Raw genomic sequence first — 14,724 nt, 5'->3', positions numbered from 1 at the left:
CTGCCCCAGGACTCCTCTCCACTGAAATGAATTTGATGGTATTTTGTGTGCACTTGTTTTTGTGTCTACTGTCATGTCCAAATATGTGGTAGATGGTGTCTTTGTGTTTGAATGGAAGGGGAAGGCAGGAGGGTAAGGGGCGCGCTGCAGACCAGTGTTTCTGTATAAATATGTCAGGCTGAATGACGAGGACGCGGCACAGGATGCCAGCTGTTTCTTAATACAAGGCCGTGTGATCATACACAGGTGTGTGTTTTGTGTTTGCATGTGTGTGTGTGTGTGTGGTCTTAATGTGCACTCGTCTGGTTGCATGCCCTTGGCAAAGAGCTGCACAGATTTAAACAGGCCCAGTAGACAGTTACGGTACAAGTACACGCGCACACACACACACACACTCACACTCTCTCTGTCTCTGCGTCTGGGATATTTCATTAGTGCAAGACATGGCTGGTGTCCAGGGCCAACACAGAGGGCACCCTCTCGAGTCAAGTCATTCTCACACAAGCGCCACACCTCAATCCTTAAAATTGGTCTCTTCTCCTGCAGCTTTCTCTTCTCTATCAGAGGTTATCTGGGAGGAGGGAACAGCTTTCTACCTGAAACCTTCCAAGTGAAAATGACATTGGTTGGATAATGACGCGTTGAGATAAGGCAAAACAAAACAAAAAAAGGGGGGGGGTCCCTCGATAGAGTTTCAACAAAAATCCCGGGAGCCAAAAATGAGGAGGGTGGTGTGATGACAAATAGACATGGCACTGGAATGAGGAGGCAGTAACACAAAACACTCGAAAGAAGAGGCAGGTATCAGATTCAGAATGAAAATGCCCTGTGGCTGCTCAGTGCGCTGCTGTTAAAGAGACACAGCACCACCATGTGGCAGATGGCTCACACTACATTGAAGTCTTGTGTGCCTAGATGTGACGCAAAATTTCCTTTGCAACAAATGAAAATTTAATAAAGCCTGAATGTCTGCTAGTATGTCACATCCAGTCAGTTTCTATTCTTTGTGATTCCATAAAGGCCCTCTGCTCTTTTTATTTTTCTGGGTAACTCATTTTCTCTCCATTCTCATTAAATTACTTAATGAAAAACACTCCCGCTGCGTTGTGACTTTGAAAATGCCACAATAAAGCATTCTCACACTCTTGTTTCACTCCCTGAAAAAGAAAATCTGACTAATTATTAGGCAATGTTTATTTTAACGTTCATATTTCTGAACATTTAAAACCCAGTCTTTGTTTTAGGGGTGAGCTGAAACAAAAGTATGTTTTACAACCATCTGGTTTGACACTTTTAGGATGTAGACTGTGCATGAATAGTTAGTTTTATTTTAATGCAGCCCAGGCTAAATTTCTTCTCCAGCATAGTCGCTGCTTGTCCTCATCTTCTTATTACGGAAGTCGGAAGTGTTGGAAACCCTTAATAACCTTTTTTTTTTTTTTTTTTTTTTTTTTTTTTTTTTTTTTTAAATCTAGTATTGTGTGACAAACAAATTAGACAAATAATAATATATTTTTGCCTCTTGTGTTCTAAAAGTACAAGTATTAAGAAAATGTAGAATTGATCTTCAAATTGAATCTTAAGGATGAGCTACTCATTGCCGGTAATAAATGAAACACACATTCCTCTCCATGTACAAGTGCTGTGACAGTTTGTGTCCCTCCAGAAAAAAGAAATCTACTTTACATGTAATGAGGGCACCACATGTTGGTTTTGGTCCCAAGATATGAGCAGTCTAAGTTTTGCACTAGAGGGAAATAAACAATGGAAAACGTACTTGTACCCCTCTGAATAAATCCAAACAACATATTTAACTCGGTTCACCCCATCAAATGACGATTTTCTGTTTATTCTATCTAGGGAGCCCTTTACAGCCAGAAAGCTTCGTGATTATTGTTGTGACTGTGCTTTTCATATTTCAGGTACAACTCCAAAGTAATTTTTGTTGTTAATGTAATCGTTTTTATTTTCTCTCATGTCTCATTTTACTCTCCGATGTATTCTATCAATTTGAAAAGATGTGACAAAAGCATGCCAACAAATAATTTTTATGAAGTCTATTGTGTTGACTGTACACAGAAACCTCCAAATACCGCCTTTATAAATGACTTGGCACGATAAAAAGCATGAAAGGGAGAGGAGACCCAAAGCCGCTGAACAGTGGGGCGCATGAAGGGTCAGTGGTTGGAGCTGATGTGCTGGGCTGAAATCAAACAATCGTTGGGACACCTTTGTACGCGTGAAAGAATGAAAATTATTTTAGGAGGCATTCAAAGTAGTCTATTGTTAGAAGAGAATCTTAATTAGAGGACTAACAACATTCAATCATGACCCTTCCAATTACTAAATCCAGGGTTTGTTCTCATCAAATGAGCTTCAGATCCTCACTGCCCTTTAACACCCCCTCATTAGCATAGTCCCCTGGGAATAAGGGGGATAATGAGCCGGGTTGTACCTTCAGTAAACACACGGTGTGTGTGTGTGTGTGTGTGTGTGTGTGTGTGTGTGTGTGTGTGTGTGTGTGTGTGTGTGTGCGTGCGTGCGTGCGTGCGTGCGTGCGTGCGTGCGTGCGTGCGTGCGTGCGTGCGTGCGTGCGTGCGTGCGTGCGTGCGTGCGTGCGTGCGTGCGTGCTCTACCCATTACCTCCCACCCTTCTGTGTGTGTGTGTGTGTGTGTGTGTGTGTGTGTGTGTGTGTGTGTGTGTGTGCGTGTGTGCGTGCGCGCGCACGATGTGTGTGTCGTGGTTTGTGCTCAGTGTGGTCATGGTTCATTAGTGGAACCTCTGCATGATTCCTCTGGTTCATCTTAATCACCCATGTGACTAGACACTCTAATCAAGACCTCGTCTGTACTTCAGTGTTGCACATAGTCACACACACACACACACTTCAAAACTCATCCTCATTGCTGAGATTCTTTTTTTTTTTCTTTTTTTTTTACATTATTAAGCCACTTTTATTGATGGAGCTGAAAGCGTGGAATAACTAAAGTTATCTTTCTCACACTCTTGTACTACATGACTTTTGATTATTGTTAATACTTGTTAAATCAGTGGTTTCCATTGTTGGGGGTGAGACTTATTCAAGGGGTCACAAAATACATCTAAAGGGTTTCAAGTTGATAATCAAAGTCGACAAAAATTACACATTTCTGTTTCACAAAATCATATATTTTCTCTTTTCTCTACTTTGAGCATGGAGGTTTATCAATTCTTCTTCTTCGTCTTTGTTGTCTTCTTGGTCTTCTTGGTTTTCTTCATCTTTGTCGTCTTCTCCTTCGTTTTATTCTTCGTCTTCTTCGTCTTTGTCTTCTTCTTCTTCGTCTTCTCAGGATAAGTCAAGTAAGAAGATCACTACCACTCTCATATGTGTTTATTGCCTTTGAGCAGCTGCCAGACAACCAGTGGAGACTCCTCAAGGTTTCTGACCACAGTAGGAGTAGTACCAGAAGCAGTATAATATGGTGAATTGTTGGTTTTTTTATTGCGGTTTTCTTATGGATTAACAAAAAAAAAAAAGATATAATAAATCCTTCAAACTAAACGGGCTACTAATGCTGTTAGGATGTCACACTGCCATGGTTAAAGTATGGTTAGATTTAAGGAAAAATTGTGGATTGGGTTAAAATAATGTCACCTGCCTTTCACCCTTGCTTTCATCTGAACTGTTATGGGGGATATTAATACGACAAATTTGTTTAACAAAAGCTTCTTTTTTTTTTTACAAAACTAGTGGGCTTTATTACTTGAGTTTAAACATGTTGTTTTAAGACATTTGCTGAAATGAGTTCTGAACACAAAAAAACAACTATTGGTCACTGATATATTGGCACAAACAACGTGTGGTGTGTTTTTTTCAATGCGAGGACAGTCTCAAGGTAAAACATGTTAGCTGAAGAGTTAGATGTGCTGGTAAGTTGATTTTACTTACTTTAGACAGAGCCACAGAGCCAGACCAGCTGTTTCCCCTTGTTTCTAGTCTGTCTGCTAAGCTAACAAGCTGCTTGCTTTTGCTTCATATATACAAATATTAGAGTGGCATTAATTGTGTTTTTTCTCATGAACTGCTGGACAGTTTTACTTGAGCTGTGCTCTTCTTAAAAGTTATTTAAATGCAATAGGCTCAATTACTGGCAGAACAGCTCACAACACTTTTACGTATATAGTGTGTGACAGGTACTTATGACTTTATTGTAAAGAGAAAAGGTATGTGAAATAATATTTCAAAAGTCAATATTTTTTATAATGGATTGAATTCAAGTTCATTTCTGGTAAATGCATGATATTTTCCTCCTTACTCTTATGTGTCCAGGTACTCGTCTCCCAGAGAAGGGTCCCACTACAGGCAGCATCATCGGAGGCATCATCGGGGTCATTATTCTCTTGGCCATCATCGGAACAGCCATAGCGATGTACCGCAAACACAGAAACAGCAAATTCAATGGAGAGTGAGTGTCTCCATTGATCACAATCAGTGTGTCTGTGACTGACTGATTGTGCGTGACCTCAGTTCACTTCAGTTCAACTCACTGTTGTTGTTTTTAAAAGTCCGAGTGTTTGTTCTTTGTGTTCTCTGCAAATTGGTCCGTAAGACGAAATGCCACACATTGTGTCTCATATTTCTGTGCCTCATTAAACATGACGGCCGTGTGTGTTTTTGTGCATCAGCGGTCCACCCAAGTACAAGCCCCCTCCTCCTCAGAAGACCAACAGCTCGGCTAACAGGGTGAGTCAGTGTCAACAAACACTTGGAAGGACAAAATTATCATTTTCCAGATGGTTGTGTCTGGTTGTTTGACAAATAGCTAAGGTAACAGATTTGATTTTATCTAATGAAATATATTGATTGATGTGTGTGTGACCCTCAGCAGGTGAACTCGGGTCTTGCCCCAGTGGCCGAAACCAGACCTCTACAGAACCACTACCACTCTACCCAGAGTGCAGAGCCAGTCACGGTAACGACACACGCTGACATGATGATAAAAATGTGATAGTGACATAGATTACAGTGACTCAGATTTATAGTTTACAATGTTTTTTTGTAACTTTGAGAAAACGTACAGAACGTGGTGTAGACCAGTCTCAGCTTTTATAAGCTCAGACCTGTGCTTGCAGGGGTTTTCTCCAGGTACTCCAGCTTCCTTTCACAGTCCAAAGGCATCCATTTTAGGTTAATTGGTGATTCTAAATTGCCCGTAGGTGTAAATGCAATGGGTTGTCCGTCTTCTGTCTGTGTTGGCCTTGTGATGGACTGGTAACCTGTCAAGGATGTACCCTGCCTTTTCCTAGAGCTGGTCAGGATAAAGCAGATACAGGGGAAAAGGCGGGGGGGGGGGGGACCATTTAAATATCCCATCCTGCAGATTGGCATTGTTAGGATCATGTTTGAGCTGCAATCTGAGACAACAGTGTCTCAGATTAGTCAATTGTTCTTAGTTGCTGTTTATTGGTGAGGGGTTGTAACCCCAGGCTAATCTCAGACACCCCTGACCAGTATTTGATTGATAAACTCCATCTTTAAAGTTTAAGTGTTGTGTTGCTGCACCTTTTTATGACTGAAAAATACACTGATTAGTCTCAGGAGGAAACAACAAAAGGTTGGTTTGATTAAAGGGTTTTGACAGATTTGTGGGGAATATTTACTTCACTTTATTTATATATATTTTTTGGTGTTATTATTTGAGTCTAAAGTGAAATCCTCCAACCTTTAATTGTGGACATCCATAAATTCACTGTGTCATGACTCAGCCTTTTAGTCCGTGGTGATGAAAACATCCTCAGCTCTGTATTACTAAGACAAGAGGACATGCTTTATGTTGTTATTGAAATAGAAATGTGTATATTCAAGCAGTATGACATGTTTGCTTGTTGTTGGCAGGACCTGGATGCCTACCAAGACGGTGATGATGATGATGATGATGGTGGAATGGTGGACAGAGAGCATTACTACTCTCCTGCCCCCTCTGGCTGGGATGATCCTTCTAATGCTGAGGTCCCGCCTCCTTACATGCACACAGACAGTGACCCCCAGGAATATCACCAGGGACCCAATGTCTACCGTGGGGACAGCTTTATGTCGCCTGCCATGTTTGTGTGAAGGGCGTCAGAGGACACTGATGTGTGTAAATACTGTGTGTGTGTGTGTGTGTGTGTGTGTGTGTGTGTGTGTGTGTGTGTGTGTGTGTGTGTGTGCGTGTGTGTGTGTGATTGGATGAATGCTCATTTCTGTTCAGATCAGACAGGCATGCATTTAGCTCTATCATAGGAATACCTTGGGAATGTGAACATCTGCTTAGTTATGAATTTTCAGGTTACCAGTAGTCTTTATTAAATCAGGTTTAGTTGTGTGATGCTCTTTTGGGAATTTGTAAATATTGATCAGCAAGATACAAAATGATGCTTATGTACTTTATGCACAACTGTAGCAGGAATGTAATTAAATTATTATTCTTAAACTGTAGATAGATCAAAGATAATGTTGTTTTAAATACCATATGCTGTTGATATTGCATCATATTCAATTAACCAATACGGTTTGACTACAAGAGCATGAAGCAGATGTTGAGTCTGAATTGTTTTGCATTATTGAATGTGGGGCTGTCATACATATTATGGTTACTGCAACGGGTTGGTTAGAAAAAGCACAATCAATGGGTATTTTATGTTACCTCTGTCTAATCTTATCTGTCTCATGTTGTTGGTTTCCAAACCCAGCTGGCAGGAAGTCAGTGTAAAACAGATGCCCTGTGGAGAAGCTATTATCTGCAGTTAATCAGGCAGCGCCGAGACGAGACCCACAGACCATGACGACATTAGGTTTTAAACTGCAGTCGGGGGGGTTAACTGCTGGAGCAACACTATTTGTGTTAATGTGCATGTTCTATTTGAATAGTTTTGTTTTTTTTACTTTGTTACAGCTTTTGCATCTAGCCTTTGCCTTTGTTGTAAAAATTGAATGGCACTCAGCTCCAGGAGAGGCAAACACTTCAAAAGAGCGAGTGAGTGGGTGAATTTAGATGAACTGGCCTGTACCTTTTTTGTTTTTATGTAATACTGGATTTTTCTTTTACTTGCATCCATCCTTAAAGCCATAGTAGAACAGCACTGTGTTGCTCACGTTGCGAGTAGCCACAGTGGCGTATTTTGAGGGAAATCTGTTGCTTTATAAAAATGTTTGTACTTTTTTTTTTTTTTTTTTTCACTGTCTACCAACGTGCCCACATGGATTAAGATAAATCTGGATTATGTCCATGAAATCTGGTGCGATTTATTTCTCCAGTGAAGGATTAAATACTTCTTTATTGAGTTCAAACAGGGTTGAACCTGCAAGTATACTGATATGTCCGTCCATTATCAGTCAGGAGTTAAACAAGTCAGAAGTACTCAGTCAGAATAATTTTCTTCCATAATGAACCTAAATGTGTCTTTTTGTGTGTTAATGCCAACCAAGTCTTTATTTTATTAAACTGACCTCTGAGAAAAGAGATCTGCTTTCTGGAATCATGTTGGTTTTCATCTATTTTACTCATCATGAATTATTATTCTTAAAGTAATTGTGACTGTTGTTGATTGTTGATTCAATAAACGTTTTCAAGTGCGATCATGGTAAAATCATGTAACTTGAGGTTGTGATGTTTTTGTTTTTTTTTCCATTGCAGCAACTGCTATTTTTTTCCCCTCAGTTGTTATTCCACCATTTCACCATGCGGGAGCAGTGTGGACTCAGAATGCATCAGAGCTTAGCACAACAGAGAGTGACAGCCACCTTCTAATCTAACACAGAGTATTGTAGGGAGATGGTGTAACTACTGTGAATATTGTCACTTTGTATGCATTTATCATTTTAATAGGAAAGCTGGGAGCAGACTGAAGCTGCAGTACAAACAGATTTCCATGTAAGGACTGCAGCAGGCTTCAGCACACCTGATACAGTGTCGGGCACTTGTTCTTTGCCTTCCCCCCTCTTATCTGACTCATCTCTTTCTATCTTAAGCTCTACTTCCTCCAATCCCGTATTCACAATCCATAAAAAAAAAATTCTACTAGCGTAAGAAGAGGACCATTTTTAGATCAGGGTGACTCATTTCCAGCACTGTGACTATACACCAAATGAGCCAAATGTGCATCCTTCCAGATGCAGAATATAAGTATTACATCCATCACCTTCCTGCACGACTGACTCGCATGTATAACTCACTTGTGTCTTGCAGTTTATCTGGTACGGTGTGCAGCAGTGTCCTGAATGAGCCCCGGGCTGGTGCAGATTAGCGGTGGTGCTGCAGATGAAGGTGAGGCCTGGCTAGCAGCACACCATGACTCTGCAGTCTGTCCCCTGTCTGTATCCTGATCAGGCAGGCACATGAGGATTCGTAGAAGCACTGAACGTGTAACGGGTTTATTGCAACATCATGCATTTTGTAACTGAAGGCCATTGAAGACTTAACAGCAAAGTCAGCTCACTTTGCAGAAGCACTGACAACTTACACGTCTCTGATTAATATACTAACTCTAATTTCCATCCTATGTTCCACTACAGTTAAAGGTTATTTCTGTGAATGAGTTTCTCTGTTAATATATTCTTTCTAATTTTAGCTGAGCAGTAGTGCCCTTTGCTGACTTTGCAATGTACATTATGCATACCTTCCATATAAACATCTGAATCAAAAGATATGATCTGGGAATTGAGCGAGAGTTGTAACTCTTTCTAATGGCCCAGTGTGTATTGATTAAATGAGTTATGAGTATGGTGGGAATGCAGTCTATCCATGAATTACTCAATGTAGAAATAAACAGAAGATCGAATTACATACTTTCAACGTATTTTTAGGATCTAATAAAGCTGAATATAACAGAAAGGAAAACATTTTTAAAAAAGGGAAACTATAAACTGGCAGTGATCTGTGCAGTCGCAGCATTATGGGATTACCAGACTTTGTGAATCGGCAGCCAGGTAATGAGTGAGGGAGAAGGCAGGGAATAAACCTCTCATGCCTTCAACGCTCTTAAGCTGGTTAAAAATAGAGGCAGAAGAGAGGGATTGAGAGAATCTGGGTGGACAGAAAAGATGGAGGAAGAAGGAATCGACTGATTTGACTCCAGGCAAAGTAGGTGAGGGAGGGATTTACCGGGTGACCTTGACTATCAGTAAAGCAAATGTATGGCAACATGTTAAAGGCTCAGAAAGAAACCACCAGAAAACTGCCCTGATGGAGAAACTCTGCCCAGCCTCATCATGTGTATGACAATGATGAGCATGTTTGGCTGCATGCTGATGGCTTGGTTGGTGAGTAAGGACACACACACATATTTATGAGCACAGGCCTGACAAGGATTAGAACACCTTGGATGACCTTGGATTTCTATTTTTAGAGCTGGAAATTAATACAGATTAAACCTAGCAGTAATATTTCAGCTGCAGTTTGAACAAATCGGATCATATTCTCTAAAAAAAAAAAGATAATAAAGACATTTGGTTCAGTGCTACAGTGGTTCTTGTATGTATATCTGAACCTGAACAACTGTCTGTAAGAGGATGAAAGGAACACATGACTGGGCCCCATGGGGAGGGCATGTGTGTGTCTCCAGGTTTGATAATAAAAAAAGTAAAGGATGTATAAACCGATTGTTCAAGAAAATTATATTTCAGGCTTTCCACATCTTTCCAGGAAGAATTTAGAGGTCTACAACTTCAAAAAGCTCCTCACCTGGTCCCAATCACCATATTTCTCCCCTTTTTTTTTTTTTCATTTTTTTTTTCATCCCACCTGCCCTCACCTCTCAACGGGGCTAATTCTGCAAACACCAGGCCAGAAGGACGCACTGTGTGGAAGGAGAGCAAGAGGACGAGGGAGGCAGGAACTCTGCCGCTGTGGCGAGTGACACTGTCGAGACGCCCGTGCACCAGGGAAGGCATGTGAGTGTGGAGAGGAATGGAAAGAGGGAGGAACTGATAGAGCGGGTGGAGTAGATAAGGGGCACAGACTGTGAAAGAGGAAGAGAGAGAGAAGCTTTGGGGATTAAAGAGGAGCTGAAGGTGGAGGGCAGACGAGGCCAGCGGACAGCTGGGGGAGGCCTGGATCAGATCAATTCGGTCTTAATTTGTACTACTTGTTTCCCAATATGCTCACTTTGAGAGCATACCCATCGGGTTACTGAAATTGGTTAGTTGCATGCTACAAATATGAACACATGGAGGGGAATAAACAACCTGTAACATGTTTATGTTTAGGAGAAAATGTATTAAGCTAAATGTAACCAACGCATATTAACACATTTAAATGTGGGGTAAGATAAGGCTATAAATATCTGTCAGAGGTGTTGCAATGTTGAGAGACTAGACAATCTGGTTGACCCATGCTCCTGTCGCACACATGCTGTGTATCAGGAAAAAAAAAATAGCCACCATCTGAATGCGACATGAGGATGTTATTGTTTTTTTGTTTTTTTATCTAAATCTCCTAGGCAGCAAGTCATATCACAGTACTTTGTGTGCAACAAAAAGTCAATATGAATACAAAACACAATTAACATACTGTGACTGTAACAAACAACAAGAACAAACAGTGTCACTCAGCAGACAAACTGATGATGTGTTATAGTGGTACTCGGTATTACAGCACTTTGCTCTACACCTCTGCGGCAGAAGCAGGGCGGACAAATAGTCAATGATGTTTTGTATTTCTTTACATAGTGATTACTAACAGGGTTTTGTGTGATTATAAAATTATGTAATTGGAAAGAGAAAGTTTGGATTTTTGTACTGAAGAGTTTGCAGTCAGATACAAATATTTGTGTCTAGGAAAAGGTTATGACTTTTTTGTCATGAAAATGTGACGCTCTATGTAGCACTAACACATTAGCAACATTGTCAACATTTGAAAGATCATCTATGCCTTTGAAATCTTGAGGAAAGAAAAACAGTTATGCTGTTTGAAGTTTGATGCAAACCTGTGCAACTTTTTCTAAACAGTAACACAAGAGATTTGTCAATGACTCAGTAATATCACTTAGATCTATCTATCTCTGTTTTGCTCACATTAGTTACACAAGGAAGCTGCAGAACTGAGTAAGTGAGTAATGGTGTTTTTTTTATTGCTATGAACTCACCTTTAATTTATAAGAGGAAGATGGTGTCATTTATTCTTTGACCTTCAGATCATTTTTGTTTGATCATTCTTACTGCTGAAATTCGGTGGAGGATATAACATTTTTAGTATCAAAGACTGTCCTAAGCCCAGGTTTCAATGCTGAGATAAATACTGCATGTCACCCATAACAAGTAAAAGAAAAATTGAAGACAGTATAGTGCAATCATTTTACGTAGGTGAAAAGTGGTCATTCACTTGGTTCCCCGGGGAAGTCGTGATGCCAATTGGTTTAAGATTATGGTTAATATTTAATGCTATCAGCTCAGGTTGCATCATTCTTCTTTACATGCCAAAAGACTCCTTTTAAGTGCCTCTTAGAGGGATGGGAACGTCCAACATGCCCTTTAACTTTCTTCCTAAGTGAGCTCTAATCTCTCCGTGCTCATGGCCTTCCCATAAATGATGTTATCCATAAACGTACTGTAACTACTTCTTGAGTTATTAGCAGCATTGAGCTGTTGACTTGTGCAGGACATCATGCTTCCAGTGTGGAAATGTTAAGTATGTGAGAAGATAGTGTAGCAGTGAATCAGACAGAGAGAGGTGGCTGTTACATCACACGTTCTGCGACTCACTACCGATCTGCAGTGTCCTGTACCTCTCATTCTCATAACACCTCTGTTTTTTATTACCCCCCTTTTCATTTTCTCTTTATTTGTTGTTTGTGCTTGTGTAAACAGAAGCAATGGTCATTTTCAATAAGCCCAGCAACATGAGTCCTCTTACTCCAGTCACATAATGCCGAGTATCAACTCTAGTCCAATCAAACAGGGTTATGTCTCCTCTCTCCTCCAATCACAGCCGTTTGGCCTGTGCTGCAGATGGAGGCAGTAGGATGGTGCGCACAGATGTGCATGTTCTCATTACTTTGTTAAGCAGGTGCTCCACCTGGACAAGATGAGGTGGAGAGACAAAGAGGAGAGACAGGAGTCGGGGTTTATTACCTTCAGTTGTCATGGAATGAAGTCACCGTTACAACAAAGGAGAAATATGTTTCAGTCGGCAGGGTGAAACGGCAAATGATGGGGTCATAAAAGGAGCCTTTAGGTTTTCATATACTTGGTGTTAATTCATCCTTGTGTAATGATGATCAGACATATGCAATAAAAACTGGCACATACGATTGATGATGCCGTAAATGCAGCTGACGTTAAGATGATTTTGCATTAATCACAGGATTCTGTATCAACCACCAGGAAGGGATGAAAAACTGACCAGATTAAGTGATGACATGAATTAAACACTAGATACCACCTTGTTTTCAGGCAATCAATAACAAAGGCTTTATTAATGGTTCATAATAATCTGCTAAACAGTAGCAGATTATTATAATACATAATATATATGATCATTAAAGTTCCTCCTTAACATTGAGAACACGTACATAAAATTAAATATTCTGTTCACCAGAGTTTTCCCCAGGAGCTTTAAACCATTTCTAATTAACGCCATTTACATGTTGTTCTTATTTTTTATTTTATTTTAGATTTCCAGGTTGTGAAATGTCAATTTTGGATCATGTTAATTCAAACACTGTTCTTATTGTTGATTATTTATATCTGTAAACCATTAATATATGTTGTACCAACCTTCAATGAAGCTTTGACAACAGCGTGTCATTTAGGTAAGGAACATCCAAATGGCTGATAAATTCTAAGTATAGGGCCATCATTTCTGCTCTCATTTACTCAACCTTCAACTTGTCATCTGTCCAAATCAGATAAGAAACAATCTGTACACCATGTGTATCATGGATAAATAATAGCTGTTAATTCAAGTAAAACGACACCAAATAACTGTGCATAGTTGTTTAATTAGAACTACTTGCAATAGAGCTGCTCTTGCACTAAGAAAGACAGACTTTCTAATCAGCCATTGTTCCTGTTAGAGTAATTGTGTTGAGTGAGCAAATGAGTAAAATCAGCCAGTCAAGGCCAACAGACCACAGTGATGACACAACATTTGAACAACTGAGTGCCCTTCTGGGTACTCATCCAAACTCTCTCCCCATTATCATCCCTAATTTCATTCAATCCAAAATCATATTTTTGGGACCTTGCCATGTCATACGAAAAACACACAGATACACTGATACATTCAAGTGTCTTGCCAGGGAAACACTCAAATAATGAGTGATAAATAGCCCACTGATCAGTCAGTCAGCAAAAACAAGCCTTGATTTAGTTCCATGACATGTTAGCATGTGCTAGCTAACGTGTCATAATTAAAAGAATCATGGCTTATTTGTGGGTTGGAGCTACTCAAGGTAATGAAGTGTGTGTGCACAAGTGTGTCTGTGTGTGTATGCCTGTTGGCCTGCCAGGGTCCAGATGTTTGTTTCAATTTGATCAAGCCTGCAGCCATACCCACAGTTCTTCATAATCCTCATGGAAACAGCTTGCCAAGGTTTGAATTTATCACTGATATCCGCAAGCTCAGATAGCAGATGTCACGAGAACACAAGCCTGTCTGCCCTGTATTATTTATATATTCATCTTATCTGGCTGAAGAAAATGTTGCTGGACCATTAATATGGGCCACATGCATCATTTCACTGTTGAAAACATCATGTTTGACAAAAAAGAAGTTTTAACTTTTGCCCAGTTTGTGAGGCTTTTTCGTTGAACTGCATCATGACCAATAGAAACTCTAAGTTGCTAACAAGACAACTGACTATGAAGACAGCATTAATAATAAGTTGTATAAATTGAAAGTTTTCTGTGATTTTTTTTTTTTTTTTACTTTTCAAGGGCTGCAAATACATTGACGCAATCTTCTAATGTGCTTTATGTGTCTAAAGACACATAAAGATATTCACATATATTTGAGCACTGCTGTACAAAAACTAGGACATTATAATTAACTCATTTTTGTGAAGAGCTGCCCCATGAAATTTGTTAATTATGATTAGTTGATTTTTATTACATAATGAATCATTTGAACAAATTCATTATCTTAAATTTGAGAGAAATCTCGCATCACCATTTTCCAAAACCCAAAGCTTTTCAAGCTTCAGTCTGTAGAAAAATATAAAACGCGTACAAACAGAACACATTTGAGAAGCTCAGAAATTTTTGACTTTTTTTGAATCACTTAATTGATCAGTAGATTATCTAAATTGTTCACAGTTAGTTTTCTGTCAGTTGATTAATCACCTGTTTCAGCATGATCTTGTTCTGTGTGAATGAAATAGGGGGGCGGGGGGGAACTGCATATTTTTGACATATAAGTTTGCTTCAAAGAGCATCTGTTCATAGTTAAGCTACACTGTCCTCTGTCTGTCCTTGCTCTTCTGGGGAGGAGAATGAGCTGTGATTTACTGCTATAACATGTCTGTAGCAGTTTAAATGGAAATGTGACAATCCCTCAGGCTTTTCCAGGGATAAGGTTCCACTTCACTCTTCTGTGCATGTGTGCGTGCGCATGTTATGTTGCAAGCTGCATGTTCCCCTATATGTTGGCATGCATAACCTTGGGAGCTATCCTCCCTCTAAGAATCATGGGATGGCTCAAAGGACAGGGAATGAACCAATCAGCTGTTAGGGTCACCCCAGTCAGATGACCCTGGAGACTCACAGC

At 39.9% G+C, this 14,724-nt stretch overlaps 1 protein-coding gene across 2 annotated transcripts in view; it reads left to right on the top strand.

Annotated features, from left to right (window-relative positions):
- The window catches only part of LOC138194032 (poliovirus receptor homolog), a 78,230-nt gene extending 70,618 nt beyond the window's left edge, over positions 1–7,612 (top strand). Inside the window, exons 7-10 of one of the 2 annotated variants that reach the window (XM_069142413.1) lie at positions 4,311–4,446; positions 4,667–4,724; positions 4,870–4,953; positions 5,877–7,612. In XM_069142413.1, the coding sequence (XP_068998514.1) occupies positions 4,311–4,446; positions 4,667–4,724; positions 4,870–4,953; positions 5,877–6,095 (497 nt within the window). In that variant the 3' untranslated portion in view covers positions 6,096–7,612. Of the gene's footprint in view, positions 1–4,310; positions 4,447–4,666; positions 4,725–4,866; positions 4,954–5,876 lie in introns of both variants that reach the window. The other variant, XM_069142412.1, reaches the window with a different exon arrangement.
- The last annotated feature ends 7,112 nt before the right edge of the window (positions 7,613–14,724 follow it).

The sequence above is a fragment of the Embiotoca jacksoni genome, unplaced genomic scaffold (genome assembly GCF_022577435.1).
Source record: "Embiotoca jacksoni isolate LCO1_2020_lvr unplaced genomic scaffold, fEmbJac1.0.p SCAF_11, whole genome shotgun sequence".
Taxonomy (NCBI): Eukaryota; Metazoa; Chordata; class Actinopteri; family Embiotocidae; genus Embiotoca; species Embiotoca jacksoni.
Note: the sequence above shows the minus strand (reverse complement) of the source record. Positions and strands in the feature narration are given on the sequence as shown.